The following is a 20,098-nucleotide window of genomic DNA, read 5'->3' on the forward strand; positions in this document are numbered from 1 at the left end:
TGAGAAAATTGCCAAATAGTTCCTTATTGATCAGAACAAAGCCCGGTATCGATCTCTGGAACCACTGTGTCTTTTTCTCATTGGTACCGCTCTCTGAATGGGAACTTCATAAGCAGGGAGCCCGGCAATGTTAAATCTCTCAGTTGTCCACATAAGTGAACACAACACTTTTAACAGCGGCTGCCATTGAAGCTCAGACGAAGGGAAAGATTCCTCCCACTATGCAGTCCTAGGCATATCATCATAGTACATTTTTTCTTATTTAAAAAAAGAAGAAGAAAATGTCAGCTTGAGAGTTGTATCCATCACTGAGAACTCAGTCTAAGATAAATCACAGATTCAGCAAGAGCATGTCATAAAATTAAAAGCACATCTGTCAACTTCTCCAGTCATTTGAAAGAATAAATTTGGGCTGCTAACTGCATGGAACTATTCTATCTCTATCGATTATCCCAGGCGTCTCCCCTACTACAAAGATGTAGCCTACACATAAAGATTTACAGAAGTTGGACCTACTGAGGATAAATTTATCTACATAAGCTTGTTTATGTTGAAGGCTATTTGGGAGTCCATAGATTTTTTTTTTTTCACCTGAAGATGACTTTAGCAATTATCCAGAATAATCTGGTGCCCACAGTAAGAGGTTATGGGACTTAGCCATGAAGGAAGAGGAAATTCCTGGCAAACCACAAACTGAAACTTAGACTTGGATTAAGATTCATGCTTGAAGTCCAGGGCTTTGCCCTCTATAAACTACATTCTCATATGACAGGTAGATAGATAGAGGAGAGGTGGCTGGAAAGATGATAAAAGAGAAATACGGAAAAAAAGAATTAGAAATAAAGAAAACTTCTCTTTAAACATGAAATTTTGTTTGAACTTCTCTGTCACTTCCTTTCAATAAATATCCTTAAAGCAAACAGACTACCCCACTGGCCTCTGAGCTTCCCCTCAAATCTGTACGTCTCTACTAACAAACAACTCTAACCTCTAGATCTTTGCCCTCCTTACTAATGAATAAATAGATCCATGAGAGTCTGGTAAGCACAACCCATCACCTAGAGCTTTCGTTCTTAGACACCTTGCTGTCTCGGGCCCAGAGGATAACTGTGACGGGTTACACACTGGTGGTTTTCTGCTGGCTGCTGCATAGACAGCGGAAGTGGGGGATACTTCGTTCCTGATCTGGTCAGCCATGGAACGCACCCCCAGTGTTCCTTGACACCAGGGCTGGAAATTTCTGAATTTGCCCATATTCTTTTCTTGGCTTCCATGGCCTTATCTGTGGCCACCAAATATACCAAACAAGTCTCCATGGGGAGAAAAGAAGATGTAAAAAGATCGCCTGTGGTTCTTAAACGCCAATCCCTAAAAGCTCGAACACTGACTTAGTGGCAGCCTGAGGCAGAGTAGGGGGAGTCATGAGAAGAAACACTACATGTTAAATGCCCACCGATTTCAGCAATGTGAATACGGCAGTGTAAATAGATGCATTTAGCATAGAAACTCGGTAATGCCAGATAGAGACAGGCACCAATCCCACACCTACCCTGATGTCTTGACGAGTGATATATATGGGGGGAGTAGCCGGCAGCATGTATTTCAGCCAGTGGTATGGACTGGAGTCTCAGAGATCTCTTCCCCATTATCTGACAAAGGATGTTACCTCTTCTTCCTTTAGTTTCTGCCCAGCGCCATCACCAGGAGGAGCTGCTGGGCAGAAACTGGTTTACTGATTCATCCAATCAGTGTTCCTTGAGCACCCGCCATGTGGTGGGCCCGTGCCTGGGCCTGGGGATTCACAGATAAGAGACAGAAGCCCTTCTCCCAAAGGTTGACAGGATGGTGGGGACTAAGTTATTTAAATACTAAGTTTAAATACTAAGTTATTTAAACTAAGTTTAAATACTAAGTTATTATTGGCAAGCTGATTCAATAAATATGGTGACAAAGAAAGGCACTAACCCAGCTGGGGATAGCCAGGAGAGCTCAGGGAAGTCAAGCAGTGCTTATCCCAAGAAAGTGGTCATCATGAGCAAGGAAATAGGAGGTGACATAAATGCTACCCAGGGCTGTATGCCAGGCCCTGTGCCAAGTACAGATCTTCCTCAACCATGGGGTGATGTTTGATAAACTCATCAGAAATTGAAAATACCCTAGGTCAACAATGCATTTACTATACCTAACCTATTGAACATCATAACTCTGCCTAGTTGACTTTGAACATGTTCAGAACACTTACATTAGCCCACAGTCGGGCAAAACCATCTAACACAAAGCCTATTTTATAATGAAGTGTTGGTTATCTCATGTAATTTATTGAATACTGCACTGAAAGTGAAAAACAGAATGTAAATGGTTGTGTATGGGTATAGAATGGGTGGAGGTTACTGGTTGTTTACCCTCAGGATCCAGGGGCTGATAGGGAGCTTTGGCTGGTGGCCCAGCATCACGGGAGATGATCCTACCGCGTATCCCTGGCCTGGGAAAAGATCCAAATTCACAATTTGACGTATGATTTCTACTGAACGAGTATTGCTTTCACACCAATATAAAGTTGAAAAATTGTAAATTGAACCATCCTAAATTGGGGACCATCTGTACTTGAAAAGTGTGATCTTATTTGTTCTTCAAACAACTCTGAGGCATGTACTCTGTCTCAGTTAGTTTGGGCTGCTGTCATAAACTACCATCAATGGGTGGCTTGCAAACTATAGAAATTTACTTCTGACAGTTCCGGAGGCTGAAATTCTGAGATCAGGATGCCAGCATGGCTGGGTTAAGGCGAGGTCCCTCTGCTGGGTTGCAGAAATCTTGTTGCATCTTCACATGGATGAAGGGGTGAGAGCATTCTCTGGGGTCCCTTTTATAAGGGTACTAATCCTGTTCGTGACAGCTCCATCCTCACGATCTAATTATCTCCCAAAAGCCCTACCTCCTAACATGGTCACATCAGGGGTTAGGACCTCAACATTTGAATTGGGGAGACGGGAACACATGCATTCAGTCCTGTGGTTACCCCAACCGTCTGCATACTACAGATGTGGAAATTGAGGCTCACATGGCTACCTGCACGTCCAAGGTCACACAGGTGAGCAGCAATGCCAGCATTAGAACTCAGGTCACACTCTTCACACTGGGTCTTTCCAAGTTCTGTAGTGTGAGGAAGTAAAAAAGGCAACACGTGTGGCACCTGGCTGGCTCAGACAGTGGAGCGTGCGACTCTTGATCTCGGGGTTGTGAGTTCAGCCCCGTGTCCAGTGTAGAAGTGACTTAAAAATAAAATCTTTAAAAAAAAAAAAAAAAAGGCAAAAGGTGAAGTGTGAATATTCACAGGATTCATGAAAAGAACCAAGTGGCGATGAGGATTGATGGTGGGAGGGTAGAACTGCCCGCAAGTTCTCTGATGGAGTGTTGCATCCCTCAGGGGACGTGGGCGAAGAGGAACCTCCTGGCAGGATCCCAGCAGGTGGAGTCTGGGATCCGGGCACAACAGTGTTTCGGAAGCACGCTGTTACCCTGCTGTGTGGGTTAACTCCCCGAACGTAGCGTCTTGCTCCTCGCCTGCCCCCCCACCGCCCACACGTACCAACACTTTCCTCAAATATGGGTGCAACACAGAGGCTGCTGATGGTTTCGGAGAAACATAAATGCTCGTTTCCTTTATTCCGGTCATGCCTGGAATGTCCCTCGTTCCACGGCCCTCTTCGTTCCCTCCTCCCCGCCGCCCCAAATAAAATAAAATACAATAATAGCAGCATGCTAGAGTACCCAATATGCTCTGCGTGCAAGCTTGGTTAAACAAATCACATTGACCTTTAATAAAGATGTGCCGGATGCTTCCTTCTCTCATTCAATATGTTAATCTTCGGGCCAAACCGCCATCAGAGCAAGCACCATTAAGTGCAGAGCTGATCTCGCTACTCCCCTGCTTTAAACCCTTCAGTGGCTCCACATCGCCTGCGGGATGAAGCCCGAACTCCCAACAGCGCAGAGAAGGGCCTCCTGGGTGTGGCCTGTGCCCAGCACCAGCTTCATGTCACGCACACCCCTCCCTCCCCCTGCGGCCCACCAGCACTCCGGCCCTCAGCCTTGGTGCATCTCTCTCTCCATCCTCAGTTCTTTCCCTGGCGGAAATGTCGACGGTGCCCTTGACAGCCACCCTGCTGCCAGCTACACAGTGATTAACTCCTGTCGTTCAAAATGCAGTTCAGGTCAGCTCCTGGATTAATACTCTCCTGAGTCCCACCCCCAGGCAGAACTGACAACCTCTCAACACACCCAGTACAGCTCTATGTCACCATCTCTGTGGCTCCTTGCTGCATTTACTTAGTTGCATCCTGCTCACCTACACCTAGCTTAGTGCTTGACACATAATAGGGGCTTAAGAGGTGGAGCCAAATGATGGCAATTCGACAAGCTTATTGTGCCGACGCCTGATGTGACGCCCAAGGAGCATCACGTTGGTGTGAGCTCTGGACACCGTGGCTTTGTCATGGAAGCACCTGACCACATAGGCCAGAGTGCAGACCCAGTCTAGCCATATTCCAATCACAGTATCTCTCCTGGGCTTGTCTTGATCCCCTCATGTTTGGATGGGAGGATAGACACATTAAAATGTAAATTGAAAGAAAGTCCTTTCTCCTAGGGTTGGCCTCCAAATCCAGCTTGAATACTCTATCTGTCCTGTGGTCATTTTGCGGACAAGGGTCCAGAGATGTTCAGTTCTCCCCCACTCAGGGTAATCAGAGGCCAGGAGGAGCAGTTGGGGCTGGAGCAGGCCAACGGTGGTTTTATTTATATCATTCCAAACCACTGGATCAGTTGATTTGTTCTTAATTCAGTTGACAAGTGAAGGAGAACTGAAATTCAAGTTTCCTTGGCAGAGATGACTCTTTTTTATTAGAGAAACTTAAGTGAGCAATTTCTGGAGGGAGAGATGGGAAAGGAAGGAGGCCTTTGCCCAGGAAAATGGATCAAGATCCCTGATGCTCAGGATCAGAAGGTAGGAACAGGCCTGGCCAAGGTACACTTATCACCTGATAGCTGAGCCTGCATGTATTTATTTTGCCATTTGTTGTCTGTCTCTTCAGTAGAATTAGAGGGGGCACTGCATCCATCTTGTTCACTGCTCTCTCTCTAGACCCTACCTAACCCTATGCCCAGCACAAACTGGTGCTTAGTGAACATCTGTTGAGTGAATTAATGACTTTGGTCTAGAAGTCAGGAGAGCTGGCTTTCATTTTCCACCCTATAGTCAGCTAGCTCTGTGACCTTAGGCAGGTTACTGTGCCTCTCTGTTCTTCTCAATGGGGATGTTGTTATCTGCCTAACCAATCTTTTTTTTTTTTTTTAGATTTTATTCATTTATTCATGAGACACACACACACACACACACACACACACACACACACACACGCAGAGGCAGAGGCAGAGGCATAGGCAGAGAGAGAAGCAGGCTCCATGCAAGGAGCCTGATGTGGGACTTGATCCCAGGACTCCAGGATCATGCCTGGGCCGAAGGCAGGTGCTCAACCGCTGAGCCACCCAGGCGTCCCATGCCTGACCAATCAATCTTATAGGTTATTGTGAGGTTCCAGATGTATGTGAAAATCCTTTTTTACCATTATATGTGCACAGTACTAAACCTGAAAGATTATGTCAATCACTGAAGAGTTAGTCCTTTTCCATTAGGAGTTAAAAACATGGATGAGAGACTCTAGGAAGACTGGAGAAGCCAGGTAGTTCCCTCCATCTGCCAGGCATTGGGTTCCATGGGCCTCCTGGACCAGCCACAGTAGTGGACACTCATGACAAACTGGAGGTGCAAGACCCCTAGGCACTTAGATCTGGAATCACCAGGATATAGAGGGTCATGGAAGCCGTGGATGTAGATGGCCTTCTCACTGTACAGTGATGAAGAGAAAAAAAAAAAAAAAAAAAAAAACCTTGGACTTGTCCCCAGTAAATGTTAACACTGAGAGAAGCAGGTGGAGAATCAAGAGCCAGCAACAGAACCTGAAGGGAATGTCCAGGAAAAGGAATACCAAGCATGGTGTTTTGGAAGCCAGGAAAAGAGAGTAAGAGTGTGCAGAAAGAAGGGGAGGGATCACAGGGAGAGGAGGAAGGTGAGAGAGGTTCATTGGAATTTGTGGATGTTTTAAAACTTCAGTACATTACAGTGTTACAAAAATACAACCAATGCATTGAATTTAAAAACCGGAATGAGGGGATCCCTGGGTGGCTCTGTAGTTTAGCGCCTGTCATCGGCCCGGGGCATGATCCTGGAGTCCCTGCATGGAGCCTGTTTCTCCCTCCACCTGTGTCTCTCATGAATAAATAAATTTAAAAATCTAAAAAAAAAAAAAAAAAATTGGAATGAAATAAACCAAAATGCTCGTGGCAACTGTTTTAGATGACAGAGATATTTATTATCTTCTTGGTTTATTTTTTTCCATATACTCTAATATGCACTTATATAATTTTATAATTGAAAAAGTATATTTGATAGTAAAATACATAGGAGTGTGACTACCTCAAACAGGTGTAAAAAGAGAAAAGGTTATGTGCATAGGCCCTATGAGAGGAGATCCACAAAAATGAAATCAATTGTTGAACTTAACTGTTGAATCTCATGGTAGATTTGATCTAATTTGCTTTTCTTCCTAAAAGTGTTTTCTTAATGTTCTTTTAATTAAGCAATGTTAATAAAGAAAGATGGTGACCAGGCAATGTTGCTGGCTCCAGGCCCTGGAGCCTTTTATGGTATATTTCATTATGACTATAACGCTATGGATCTAGGTCTCAGGGACCATATTCCCTGGTATGGTTCACCTAGAGTGAACATGTATTTGAGCAAGAAATAAGCCTTTGTTGTTTAAAATAACTGAGATTGGGGGGAACACCTGGGTAGCTCAGTGATTGAGCATCTGACTTTGGCTCAAGTCATGATCTCAGGGTTCTGGAATCGAGTCCCATATCAGGTTCCCTATGGGAAGCCTGCTTCTCCCTCTGCCTCTGTCTCTGCCTTTCTCTGTGTCTCTCATGAATAAATAAATTAAAATATTTTAAAAATAAATATATAAAATAAAATAACTGAGATTGGGGCGGGGAGCTGCTAATTACTGTAGCCTTTCCTGCAGATGTGGTCTTCTGAAATTTGAAAAGAAAAAGAAATTATCAGGAATCCCAGCACTTTCTTGAGAAACCTAACTCTTAGGTCTTTCTTATTTCCTTCTCCAGATGATGCATATTTACTACAGGGACTTAATATAGAGGAACTATATCCAGAGACCTCTAGTTTCATTACGTATGATGGGTCGATGACTATCCCACCCTGCTATGAGACAGCAAGTTGGATAATAATGAACAAACCTGTCTATATAACCAGGATGCAGGTGAGCTTTTCTGTGGTCTTTTAGCTAAAGGGGAAAATGATGTAAAGACTGGCTGGGTTTGTGGAGTGCCTGTCGATTAGTTTGCTAGGACTGCTTTGACAAAGTAACATAAACTCAGTGGCTTAAACAGCAGAAAAGTACTGCTTCACAGCTCTGGAGGCTATAAATCCAAGATCAAGGTGTCAGCAGGGTTGACCCCTTCTGAGGGACATAAGGAAGAATCTGTTCCATATCTGTCCTTCTGGTGGGTGGCCAGCAATCTTCGGTGTCCCCTGGCTCATAGAAACATTGCCTTCATCTTTACATTGTGTTTTTCCTCTGTGTCTCTGCCCAAATCCCCTTTTTTATAAGGACACCTGTGTCCCACTGAATTAGAGCCCACCCTGATGACCTCATCTTAACCAATTACTCCTGCCATGGCCCTATTTCCAAACGAGATCACATTCTGAGGTCCTGAGGGTTAGGACTTCAATTTATGAATTCTGAGGGTGCACAGTTGAATCACTACACCTATGTTTGAAGAACCAGCCTCTGACAAGGCTTAGCATGAACTAATTGTAGGAGCATCCCATATGTCGGAATGAGAAAAGACCACAGAGTCAATTCCCAAAGTGTGCTCTACAGTTATGATGTTCACACAGCAAATGAGAAAAATGGATGATATGTCCAAATATGCTTGAAAAAGCTGATTTTTTTTAAGTTAAATAGGGCTGCCTATTTAAGGCAGTTAAGTGTCCAGCACTTGATCTCAGCCCAGATCTCAATCTCATGGTTGTGAGTTCAAGCCATAAATTGGGCTCCATACTGAGTATGGTGCCTACATTAAAAAAAAAAAAAAAAAAGAGTGAAATAGATTTCTTTATTAGGAAACTTCTCAGGGCCTTTAAATTGATAATATTTGTGTCAGTCTCCAAGAGGAAGTGTAGGATGTTTAGCATTTCATAAACTATTGAAATATGAAATATTTTAGAGCATCTCACAAGGCTAGTATGCCCCTGAACCACACAAGAACCAGGTCTGAGCATTGGGTGCCAGCTTTGCTAATGGCTCACTGTGCACACCCAAAGCCATCACCCCCACTTATGTGAAATCAATGCTCGTCCTCTTTATAAGGAGGGGAGTAAATCACATCTGTTCCAGTTCTGGCATTCTGTGACTGTGAGCATCTATAAAAACTCAAAAGGAAGATAAACAAAAAGAAAAGCAGATTCCAATATCCTTGACAGGATATGTACTCACAACCCAACAATCTGAACCATTTTAAGTCTTCAGTCCTACCTGTGTTGATTGCAATTCCTTTGGTGACAAGCCACCTCCTCCAGATAATTTAAACTTAGAAGAAAAAAAAAAAAGGAGGTATTCAAGAGATATTGGGGCATCTTTACGGAAGTTGAAATCAGAAATTGATATTAGGAATTCATGAGAAGTCTGTCATCTCTGTTCTCTTTTGCTTCTTATTGCACATCTGCTTCCTTCTTCCCTGTTAGAGACAGAAAAATCTTCCTCTGCTTCGTGGTCCTGGGGCAAAACATGGTGGAAAACACTTTAGTCTCGATAGTCACAGAAAATGAACCAAACTGATCCAGCTTGATTTAGCTCTGACCCCTGGACCAGTCACTACAGTTTGGATAACACCCATGCGGGGGATTAATTTCCTGAGTTATTGGAAGTTACGGGACCATGAGGTGTCCAAGTGAGAAGGGAGTCTGGAGAACGAACTAGATAGATTTCCTCCTTTGATAGATGGTGCATCTGAGGATAAGAGAGAGCAAAGGACTTGCTCTGGGCCATGCGTGGCCTGGTGAGATGGAAGTAAGGCTCGCTTCGGGCACAGAGGCATGGAGGGGAGGGGGTGCCCGCAGCACAACTGAGTCACGTGTGCCCTGTCCCACGCAGCCAGTGACACCTGGCCTGGGCACAGTTAGCAGTTGTACTTCTTCCCTAGCGCATTTGGGAAGATGGGTGGGCCTCAGCCATGTCTCTCTTCACAGATGCATTCCTTGCGCCTGCTCAGCCAGAATCAGCCATCTCAGATCTTTCTGAGCATGAGTGACAACTTCAGGCCTGTGCAGCCACTCAACAACCGCTGCATCCGCACCAACATCAACTTCAGTTTACAGGGGAAGGACTGTCCCAACAACCGAGCCCAGAAGCTTCAGTACAGAGGTGGGTGTGGTGGCGCAGAGGGTAGCAGGCCCCCAGGCAGCACTTTGAAGGCTGGGTAGAATTTGATTACAAATGACAGTGAGGGGCACCTGGGTGACTCAGTGGTTGAGCGTCTGCCTTCGGCTCAGGTCGGGGTCCTAGGATTGAGTCTCCCATCGGGCTCCCCACAGAGAGCCTGCTTCTCCCTCTGCCTGTGTCTCTTCTTCTCTCTGTGTGTCTCTCATGAATAAATAAATAAAATCTTAAAAAAAAAAATGACAGACCACTCCCTTTCCATTCCTGTGGTGCTTTTCCGTTGGCAAAACCTATGTATCATTAGAGAGAGACACAGAGAGAGGTAAGGGGAGGAGTGTCAAACCTTCAGATCCCTTATGGTTCAAGCAAGAAGCATTTGAAAAAAGAAAAAGGAAGGAAGGGAGTTTTACTGGAACCCAAGTGTGGACATCTGCTGAGGTATACAGTCTTCACCAGGAAGAAGAGAGTGGTCCCATGAAAGAACATTTGGTGGAGGGTTTTTTTTTTTTTTTGTACAAATAGTTACAAATCATTACACTAAGGATGTTTCAGGAAGTTGTATACCTTATCCCGAGCTTCTAGTATATGCAGCGCCATAGGACTTTAAACTGATGGGAAACAGGAAGGTGTTTTCCTTTTCCTTCTTAAGTTTTTATTTAAATTCCAGGTAGTTAACATACAGGGTGATATTCATTTCAGATGTACAATATAGCGATTCCACACTTCATACGTCACCTGGTGCTCATGACAAGTACACTCCTCATCCCCATCACCTAATTCACCCATTCCCGCACCCACCTTCCCTCTGGTGACCATCAGTTGTTCTCTGAGTTAAAGAATCAGTTTCTTGGTTTGCCTCTCTCTTTTTTCCCTTTGCTTGTTTATTTTGTTCTTAAATTCCACATCTGCGTGAGATCATATGGTGTTTGTCCTTCTCTGACTGATTTATTTCGCTTAGCATAAGATAGCATTTTTACTGTCATTTTACCCAAGGGCCCAGAGAGGCTAATCCTCCAAATCTGTTAGAACAGGGCAGCTAGAAGTGCTCAAGCTTTTAGTTAAGTGCACAATGTACCCCCACCCTACCTCCTTTCCCCAAAAGGTGAGCAAATACTCTGGATGCCAGGCCATTGGGATCCAATGAGGTAACTTGTGTGAGCACAGCTTTTTCCGATGCTATGTCCCTACAGGTGACTATTATCCCTACTAAAGGAGACATTTAAGATGGCCCCTGCCTCCTGTAACCCTCTTGTCCACATCTGGCCCTCTCTTTTCGGTTATGCATGCTAAGTATCTGTTGATGGCTGTGGTAAACCCATGACACGGAAAGGAAGATAGAGGCAGAACAGAGTCGTGGAGATTTCTTCAGCAAGGAATCCACACACCTGAGTTCCAGGACTGGTTCTGTCATTATCAAGTCGTGTAAACCCAGCCAAGCCTTTTCCCCTCTGGACCTGGCTTCTTTCATGATGGTCTCTATACCATCTATTTCATTACTTGGGAGGAGCAAATGAAAGGCTGGATGGGGAAGCCCTTTGTAGCAGTAATGTGCCACCCAAATATGGGGGTTATGGATGTCACGAGGCAGCTTGTAGAAGCAGCTACCACTGCTGCCCATGTTCCCCCACTTCATCTCTCCTACTTTCCCACATCTCCTTCTTTCTTTTTTCTCTGTCAGACACATGCAGTCTCAAAACTATAATATTCTGTTTCCTTCCAGCCAGAACTACCAGAAAAATAACTCTGTTCATTCATTGAGCCTTCCCTTTATTCAATATGTAGTTAGTATGCACCTACGATGTGCCAGGCACTTAGCTAGGTGTTGGGGAGACAGTAGTGATGAAGACAGATAGGGCCCCATCCGTGCAGAGCTTATGGTCTAGAGGAGGGGTCACAAACTTTCTGTAAGAGCCAATTGGTAAACACTTTATTTAGGCTTTTGAGTCATATAGTCTCTGCTATATGGTAATGTTGTAGTGTGAAAGCATCCATAGACATATGTAAATGATTAGGTGTGGCCACATTCCAATAAAACTTTATTTACAAAAACAGGTCACAGGCTACATTTGACCTTTGGGCTGTCATTTGCCCACCCTTCATCTAGAGTACTGCCATCCACTGGATCTTTCTGTGACCATGGAAATGTTCTATACCTACATCGTCCATTATGGTAGCTACAAGCCACATATGGCTATCAGGCGTTTGAAGTGTGGCTAGTACAACAATGCAACTAAATTTTTTGTTTTAATTTTAATTTTAATTTATGGGAGCTACATGGGACTGACAACAACCATATTGGACAGCTCAGGCTTCAAGGTTCATGAAGAAGTGGAAGGGGTGGTTGGGATACATAGATACAATTTACAGAACTTTGGAGTAAGCCTCCCAAACTTTGTGTGCATTAATTCAATGATGCTTCATTTTGTGGTGTTTGTGTATGTGTGTGTGTGTTTCTTTCTCTCTCCTTCCAGTAAATGAATGGCTCCTCAAGTAAGGAATGAGGCCAAGAAGAATCTCAAGAAGAAATGCTACAACTGTGAATTGATGTAACCTAGAATGCCCCCTTCTTTCTTCTCTCTCCCTCCCTCCCTCAAGCCTCATTCACTCTTTGGATTGGCCGTTTCTTCATGAAAAGTATCTGCAAAACCATGGCAGAGGAACACATCTGTTACTGACACACAGTCACTGACACACACACACAAGCACTCACACACACATGCAAACATATCTACACACAGACACACTCCCATGGCCTCCAAGATGGGAAGTCAAATTTCAGAAAACAAACAGGTTCATTCATAAGAGATCTTAGAAGAAAATAACCAGTTAACCTGATTACAATTTTGATACCGTTTCCTGAACTAATAAATCTACCCAATGAGACTTTTCAGCCTTTGTACATACAAAATTCTTCCAAAAGAGAGAGAGGAGGAAACGCAGCTCCAACAGCATCGAGTGGACTTTGTTCTTGGCATCAAGTTATCTCGGGTGGTGTCCTGGGATCCTCTGAGGATGCTGGTGGCAGGTGAACCAGGACAAAGTTGGCCAAGGACACTTATTTCTAAGATTATGATTCTTCTGTTTACTCAAAAATTTCAAAAGAAAAGGACAGACATTGAAGAGATACACATTGTATATATATCACTGCAGACTATAAATGGAAATATTTCCCCTCTTTGTCACATATCTGTAGTAGGATTTGCCAAGATCAGAATCGATCCATTTGCTGTTTCTTGTTTTCCAAAGGTCATACATTGTGTTTGGTTATTGTTAACAGCTCAATAAATGTGTTTAACGAGTTGATTTCATTTTTCTGGCTTTGGTCTGTTCTCCTTCCTTACAGGCAAAGCCCTGACTCCATGCAACTGCGTTCTTTGATTTGACTTGTTCCTTCATCTACACGTTCTGTTCATTTGCAGCCAGTTTTTACTCAGTTTGTGGCAATCAGGAATGCATTTGCTAAGCAAGTATAACTTTAATTCCACTCCATGGCTCGATCATTCATACAAGGTGAGCTTCAGCCTGAGGTAGCAGGCGACAGATTTCTTGCATTTCAAAACTGCCATCCCCCCTGTGATGCTCCCTTGAAGGAATGCACTTTGCCTTGTAAATTCCTGGGAAGGGGGTGTCTTTTCTCTCCAGGTGCAGCCGGATCTCACAAAATACAAACGAATGCCTTTCTTTCCTTGTTTATAATGGTCACTCACTGTGTTTGGTTACTGTCAAGAAATCAATAAATGTGTTTAACAAGTTACCCGGTACCCGTGTCTGAGTTTATTGAAGAGGAGGATGCTCCCTGCTGAAGTCTCTTGAGTCCTGCTGCGTCCTCGAGCAATTGCATTGTGGCTGACAGGGCAGCAGAGCCACTGGAGCCACCTGGCTGGCCATTCCCAGAGCTGGGTAATTAATACCCTGTTGAGAAAACATATAGGCTTAACTCCTGGAAGAGAAGATTTGGATGTTCGTTCAGTGGCAAAATTAAAAATAACTTTTGTCTCTTCTTTCCATCACAGTCCCCAGAAAGAGGGAGAGCACAGGCATGCAGGGTCTGTGCAAATGGGAAACTTCACAGGCACCTGGGAAACTTCAGCCAAGTAACACGTTAACCATATTGACAATGAAAAAAAGATCAAATGGCCAAATATTTCATTTATAAAATAATACACTTAATTGAATTGTTTTCACTTTTTGCACCATTGTTAGTTAGATGATGGCCTTAGCTGTGATGACGTATGAGCCAGTTTCTGAGCAATTGTATTTTTTGCAGAAAACCAGATCTGTCTGCAAAGGTTTAGGGTAGACAGGTGACAGTCTTCCTTTGCATGGCTTGCTGCTTTCTTTCTGAGACAGAATCTTCCCTAGCTTGCAAGGGCAGGCAGAGGTATAGTACAGTGGCTGAAGAAGATTGGTGAATCAACCAAACCTGGCCTCAAATCTTCACTGTGCCACTTGCCCGCTTGCTGTGTGACCCTAGGCAAGTGGCTTGACTTCTCTGATCCATGCATTGGGGATGCATGGATCATAACTGCCTCCATGAGTTGTGAAGCTTAATGCAACACAGCTACTTAAAGCAGCCAGCCCAATACCAGTGACTGTACATAGTACTGTACATGGTACCTGTAGGCCATGTGTGTGGCTCACCTGGCAGGGTTTATGTGGACCATACTATACCTCCCTCTACATGAAGGAGTTAGCACCAATCACAACAAAGCCATCAATTAATATCAAATGAGAGAAATAGACAGCCAGCAGTACCCATGTAGGTAAATGCCTGACTTGTGTTGGAATATGAGCAAGGAGCACTAGTGAGGAAGGAAGGGAGGCAGAAGCCAGGTTTCTAAGCTTTGTTCTGTTACTGGCATCTTCCATCATGCAAATGGGCTCCCCGTGCTGGGGCAGTGTCCTTATCCAGAAATAACTCAGACATGACCTCCCCACTATCATTCCCTAACACTCTCATTCACTTCTCAGTCCAGGGAGAGCAGAAGAAAACCCAAGCTGACACCCCTGGTGTCACTGGGCCCAAGCAGAATTTCACTTTGGCCAAGCAGAACCAGAAATAGAGTGAACTAGCTGGTCTCTCACCTGCTGGGCTGACCCTAAATGTGCCTTCTCCCCATTCTGCACTACCCAAACTATAAAATGGAAATAGGGGCACTTTGCCCTCAAACCATGGGGGAGTAAGAAGGATTCACTAGATTTCCACCACTCTAAGAAAAAAAAATTGGGAAGCTTTAAACATATCAAAAAGTCCCTGGGAGTTGACCTGGTAAAGCCATGGAGGAACGAAAATACATTCAGCCATGTGACATGCATGGATGTTCAGAAGGGGGGTGGGCAGCAGTGCTGGTTTTGCCCACAGAGCTGCAGGCTTAAATGGGCAGCCTGCCCACCTACAACATGCAGGGACGTGCATGTCATGTCTTCCCTTCTCTGCAAAATGGGAAGGGGAAGTGAAAATATAAGCAGAAAAGATTGCTAGGCAAACTGCATGAGAAAAAGGGAAGACACAGTGTGGAGATCACCAGTGCCCCTCTCAAGGACACATTCTGTGGTTTCCAACACCATTTACAGCCTGGTTCCCACCTCCCTTGGTAGCAGTCTGGTTTCCATGGTGGCACCAGGACAACCACAACTCTGCACTAAATGTGTCTGGAATGTGAGTAATGTGGAGTTCGGGCAGCAGAGCAGCCCTCCATCCCAGCCCATACCTGCCCAGCCCAGCTTAAGCCGAAGGGTCTGACAATCATTGATTGACATATGCCTGCATCCCCACGGTGGACCCGTACCCTGCTGGACCCTAGAGCACAACTAGCTCATGAGAGTAAGTTTTCCTCTTCTAGAAAGCCTGAAAGTAGGACCCCCAGGAGCAGGGACTCACTTGGACATCACTCACCAGCTAGGATGACTGAACATAAGGAAAAAGCATACCAATAAAGGCTACCATGGGTTACACATGTCCTTACCCAAGCCCTGGGTTAAGCAACTTGCAAATATCATCTCACTTTGCCCACACAGAGACCCACAAGATCATCATCATTGCCATCACATGTTATAAATGCAGAAACTGCACTTCTTAAGAGTGGGTTTTGTGTTCAGGGTCCCACAGCTCATTAGTGGCAAAGCCAGACCCAGCTCTTTTAAGTCATTGGTTCTCAAAGTGTGGCCCTGTTGGTGTCACTGGAAAACTGGATAGAAATGCAAATTCTTAAACTGCACTCTGCAGTGGGGCCCAGCCACGTGTGTTTACCAGAGTCCTCCCAGTGATTCTGGTGCTCGGGTGTGAGGACCATCGTACACTAAATGCTTGTTCCTACACCCTCCTACTCTAGAAGTTCCCAAACTGTGCTACACATGAGACTCTCCTGAGATGTTTAGAAACCCCAGTGCCCTAACTGCGCTGCATACCACTAAGGTCAGAATGTCGGGGTGGCAGCCAACTCTCAGTGTTTTGTAAAAAATCCTCAGATGATTCCAACATGCAGCAATGCTGGGAACCACATCCCTGTCTGAAGGACCTGCTCAGAGAATGGCTCCCCATAAGGTGGGTCCATGGGAGCCCAGAGGCCAGCATTATTTACCGGATCTTCTCTTCTCGGAATCACATTCCTATCTCTGCTCACAGCAAATTTTTTGGTCTGAGAATGTTTCCCAGCCCCCTCTTCCTGCTCCAGATTTTCAGTTAACAGGTCTGGAATCTGAATTACAAATCTCCCTGCTTTAAGTGAAAGAAATATCAGTGTTTGAAATAATGTCTTGACACCAACCTTCCAAAACCCACCTCAGGTCATCACTCTGGATTAGTTGGATTGGAGGTAATATTTCTAAGACTTCAGACTGTCAGGAACAAACAGAAACAAGTGGTGAGTCAGGAGACCAGACGTTCAGAAAGATAAGATGGGTGCATAATTAAGCCACGGACAAATTACAGCCCTGTCAGTTCTGACGTCAGGGTGTCTTGTCCATGCAGCACTCCCTCCCTGCAACCTGGCGGCCCCATGACAAGCCCTCATCCTGGCCATAATCATCTCAGCCCAAACCATAGTAATATCCACCCAGCAGGTCCTCCTGCCTCCAGTCTCCAGACAAGTGAAAGATTCTGGGCCAAGATGCACCCAAAACAAATATCTAGACTCTGCTCCCAGATGAGGACAATTTGAGTCTATCCCGAATAAAGGTTCCGGGAAGTTTAGGCTAGATTGGGTGAAGGGTAGGGGTAGCAGTTAATCTAAGACACTTTCTAGAAGAGAGATCAAAACACAAAGCTAAGCAGATAATCCAACAGGGTAGCACTCCAAAACCAATTTGATAAAGAAACAGATTCCAGGAGCGATGCAAAAGGACAGGACCTATATTCAATACCTGGAATAGAGGTTAGAGAGTAGCACCCAGGGAACTAGCCTCAGCTACTCTTCACAGAGTGTCTGCCATGGGCCAGGGTGGGGAAGAAGACATTGAGGGTCTTGTCCCATTACCAACCCATTTTAGGATCAGTGAACCAAAATCTCCAACTGGAGCACATCTCCAAGATGCGAACGTCCGGTAGCCCCCACTCGTTTATAGGCAAAATATTCAAACTCCTTAGCAAAGCAGGGAAACCTTCCCTTAATGGATTTGCAATGGATGCCTACAAATTCATGCCTCGGCCTCCCAGCCTCCATCTGGGTCATCCCTCAGCTTGGAACACCCTTCCTGGTTCTTCTTCACTTGTGGAAATGCACACCTCTTGAGAAACCCAATTCAAATGCCACCCCACCAGAGGCATCCCAAGTTTCTCCAAGGAAGACTGTTTCTTCTCTGCCCTGAGCTCACATAGCCTCTTGACTGAAGAATTTATTTATTTATTTATTTAAAAGAGAAAGTGTGTGCCTGAGTGGGGGGAAGGGCAGAGGAAGAGGGAAAGAATCTCAAGAAGACTCCCTGCCAAGTGTGAAGACTGAAATGGGCCTCGATCTCAAGAACCTGAGATCATGACCTGAGCCAAACCAAGAGTCAGCCGCTTAAACAACTGAGCCACCCAGGTGCCCCACACAGCTGATTGATTTTATCTCTGATTAACATTTACTTCATTCAGGTCTGTATTAGAAATACAGATGCAGAAATAGATGTGTGTTACAGAGCTAGAACTCCCTGTGGGTCCATATTTTTCCATCTGCCCACACCAGTCAGAAGTTCTCTAACGTTAGCCTTCCATGCATCTTTGTAGCTCTCCCTCCTATGCAAAGAAAGAAAAAAAATTAAATCACATCATAATTCTTTGTAAATAGAAGATACTCAAACAAGGTGGTTAGTTGATATGTAGAATTTTCCTATGAGAGGCAGGATAATATTTGATTCTTTTCAATTCAAGGTTGTTGAGCTCCTCCTGTGTACCAGGTATACACCAGGCATGGTCCTAGGTTCTTTTACATATGTTTTACATATATTTTTTCTTTTATTTGGTGCCCATAGAGGTTCTGTCAAGTAGTTCTTGGCTTTATTTTGTAGATAAAATGTTAATCAGAGAGGTATGAAGTTATCCTAGATCACACGGTTGTTGAGTAGCAGAGCCAGCAAAGGCGGATGCTAGAGAAGCACCAGATGAACGTGCTCTCAGCTGGTGCTAGAATGAAACCGTTCTTCCCACTGAGATTACGGTCATTTTTCTTTATACTGTGCCCAAAATACAGAGACCTGCCAATGGTTCCTATCCCCAGGCCAATTAAATCAGAGTCTCTGTGGATGAGTACAGGCCATAGAGAACCGTTCTCGGTGCTGGCTGCCCATCAGAGGCACCTGGGGGGAGCTTATAAAGGTGCCAAGTGTTGGCAGTTCTGAAAGTGCCCCAGGTGAATCTAATGTCAGCCACACCAGAGACCCATCACTTTATATGAAGGCATTTGCCAGACTGTTCCAAATACATATAGGCTGCCTGCCCCTGGAAGAGATACTCAAAAAGAATGAATGAATGGAGAGTGGATGAGAGAAAAGCATGACCCCTTTGGACACCCGTGATGCAGGGTTCTGAGTACATCACTCCAGCGAGCTGTACTCACAGGATTTTGTAGTTGACAGGGATGCTCCATCCTCACACCCAGTCGGCTTCCTGACCTTGGGGCTCACACTTAGTGGGAATTTGAATGATAGTGAATGGTTAACTTCAGGCAAGAGTTAAGAGGATGAAACTAAAGCCAAATGTCACATGCCCTGGTGGTCCATTGAGCTCCCAACACCCGAGCAAGTGAGTGGCAGCATGCCCCCCTTCACCAGATAATGAGATGTCTGCCTCCCCGACGTAAGGCACTTTATGAGTGAAATGGATATAATCATTTCTTTTCTCATATCCTACAAGTTGTGAAAACAAAACCAGAGAAGAGGTGAGAAAAAGCTTGAGAAATGTGTCAACCAAGTGTCAGGCAATGCTAATAGAAGGGATGCAAATGTTCCTGTTGCCGTGAATAGAGGTGCACGGCTGGAAAATGTGTGCAGCCATGGACCCTGCTGGCCACTAATCCAACAGCCACTGAGTGCCAGGCACAAATCCAGTCCTCAAAAACACCCAAGACAAAGTAGAGATGAGGCCCCAGTGTGTTTTGGGGATACATCGCCTAGATGCAAACATTTCAGAAGTGAAAACTTGAACTGCATCCAAAGAAACACTTTTAAGAACAGTTCTCTAGAAAGTTCAGGAGCAGTTCTCTAGAAAGATCGCCTAGGGAACTCTGAGAGGGAGAAGTTGATTTTAGTAGAGGCTTCCAGGAGAGAAGGCTCCCTGAGGAAGTGACATCTGAGCTGACAAAGCTCCAAGTGCATTTGGGTGAATAGGGAAGGAGCCAGCATTCCAGAAAGGCAGGAGCCTGAAGGAAGAGGTTAGGTGTATTCCAGAGCTGAGAAATGGTCCATGTGGTTGGAGTGGGACAGAGTCCCCAAGGTCACCCATAGCTGGCAGTCAAATCTTACTTGCAAGAGTTTTGCTGGGTCCCTTCAGAGCCAAGGGCTAACACTTGCTCTGAGTCACTTTATCAGCTGGACACTAAGGTCTTAGCACCAACTACACAGCTGGCTCTGGACCAAGCACGGTGGGGGAAACAGAAGGATAAATTATGGTTCCTGCCCTCAAAAAGTTTAAAATGTAGTTGTGAGAGACAATGAATGAATGTGGAACTCTTACCTATGTGACTTAGGAAAGTTTAACACTCAGAAGATAATCATTTTTTTACATTGTCAGACAGGCAAGATGGCCAAGTGTGGTTGTACAGTCTGTACATTGCACAAAAGTGCCCAGCTGAGAGGGTGACTGGGGATATCTTTTTGCAATTCAGCAGTTTAGAGAGAATGAATGCCTTCTTGTAATTCACACAAAGGCAATGTGTGCTCGCTGAATCCCTGAAAGGCAGCAACTTTAAGAGTAATAGGAGATTCCAAAATGAAGAACAACATCTTGATTGAAAAGCTCAGTGGAGAACTTTAGTGAAGAAAGAGGGATTTGAATTGGGCCTGCTAGGTGGCAGGATTGGCATAGGTGGGAGGTATGGTATCCT

General features: G+C 44.7%; 1 protein-coding gene across 3 annotated transcripts in view; it reads left to right on the plus strand.

Annotated features, from left to right (window-relative positions):
- The window catches only part of CA10 (carbonic anhydrase 10), a 474,119-nt gene extending 460,787 nt beyond the window's left edge, over positions 1–13,332 (plus strand). For all 3 annotated transcript variants that reach the window (XM_072779984.1, XM_072779983.1, XM_072779985.1), the window contains exons 8-10: positions 7,243–7,397; positions 9,389–9,563; positions 12,050–13,332. In XM_072779984.1, coding sequence (XP_072636085.1) covers positions 7,243–7,397; positions 9,389–9,563; positions 12,050–12,072 — 353 coding nt within the window. In that variant the 3' untranslated portion in view covers positions 12,073–13,332. The remainder of the gene's footprint in view (positions 1–7,242; positions 7,398–9,388; positions 9,564–12,049) is intronic.
- Positions 13,333–20,098: the final 6,766 nt, after the last annotated feature.

Source organism: Canis lupus, chromosome 16 (assembly GCF_048164855.1).
Source record: "Canis lupus baileyi chromosome 16, mCanLup2.hap1, whole genome shotgun sequence".
Classification (NCBI taxonomy): domain Eukaryota; kingdom Metazoa; phylum Chordata; class Mammalia; order Carnivora; family Canidae; genus Canis; species Canis lupus.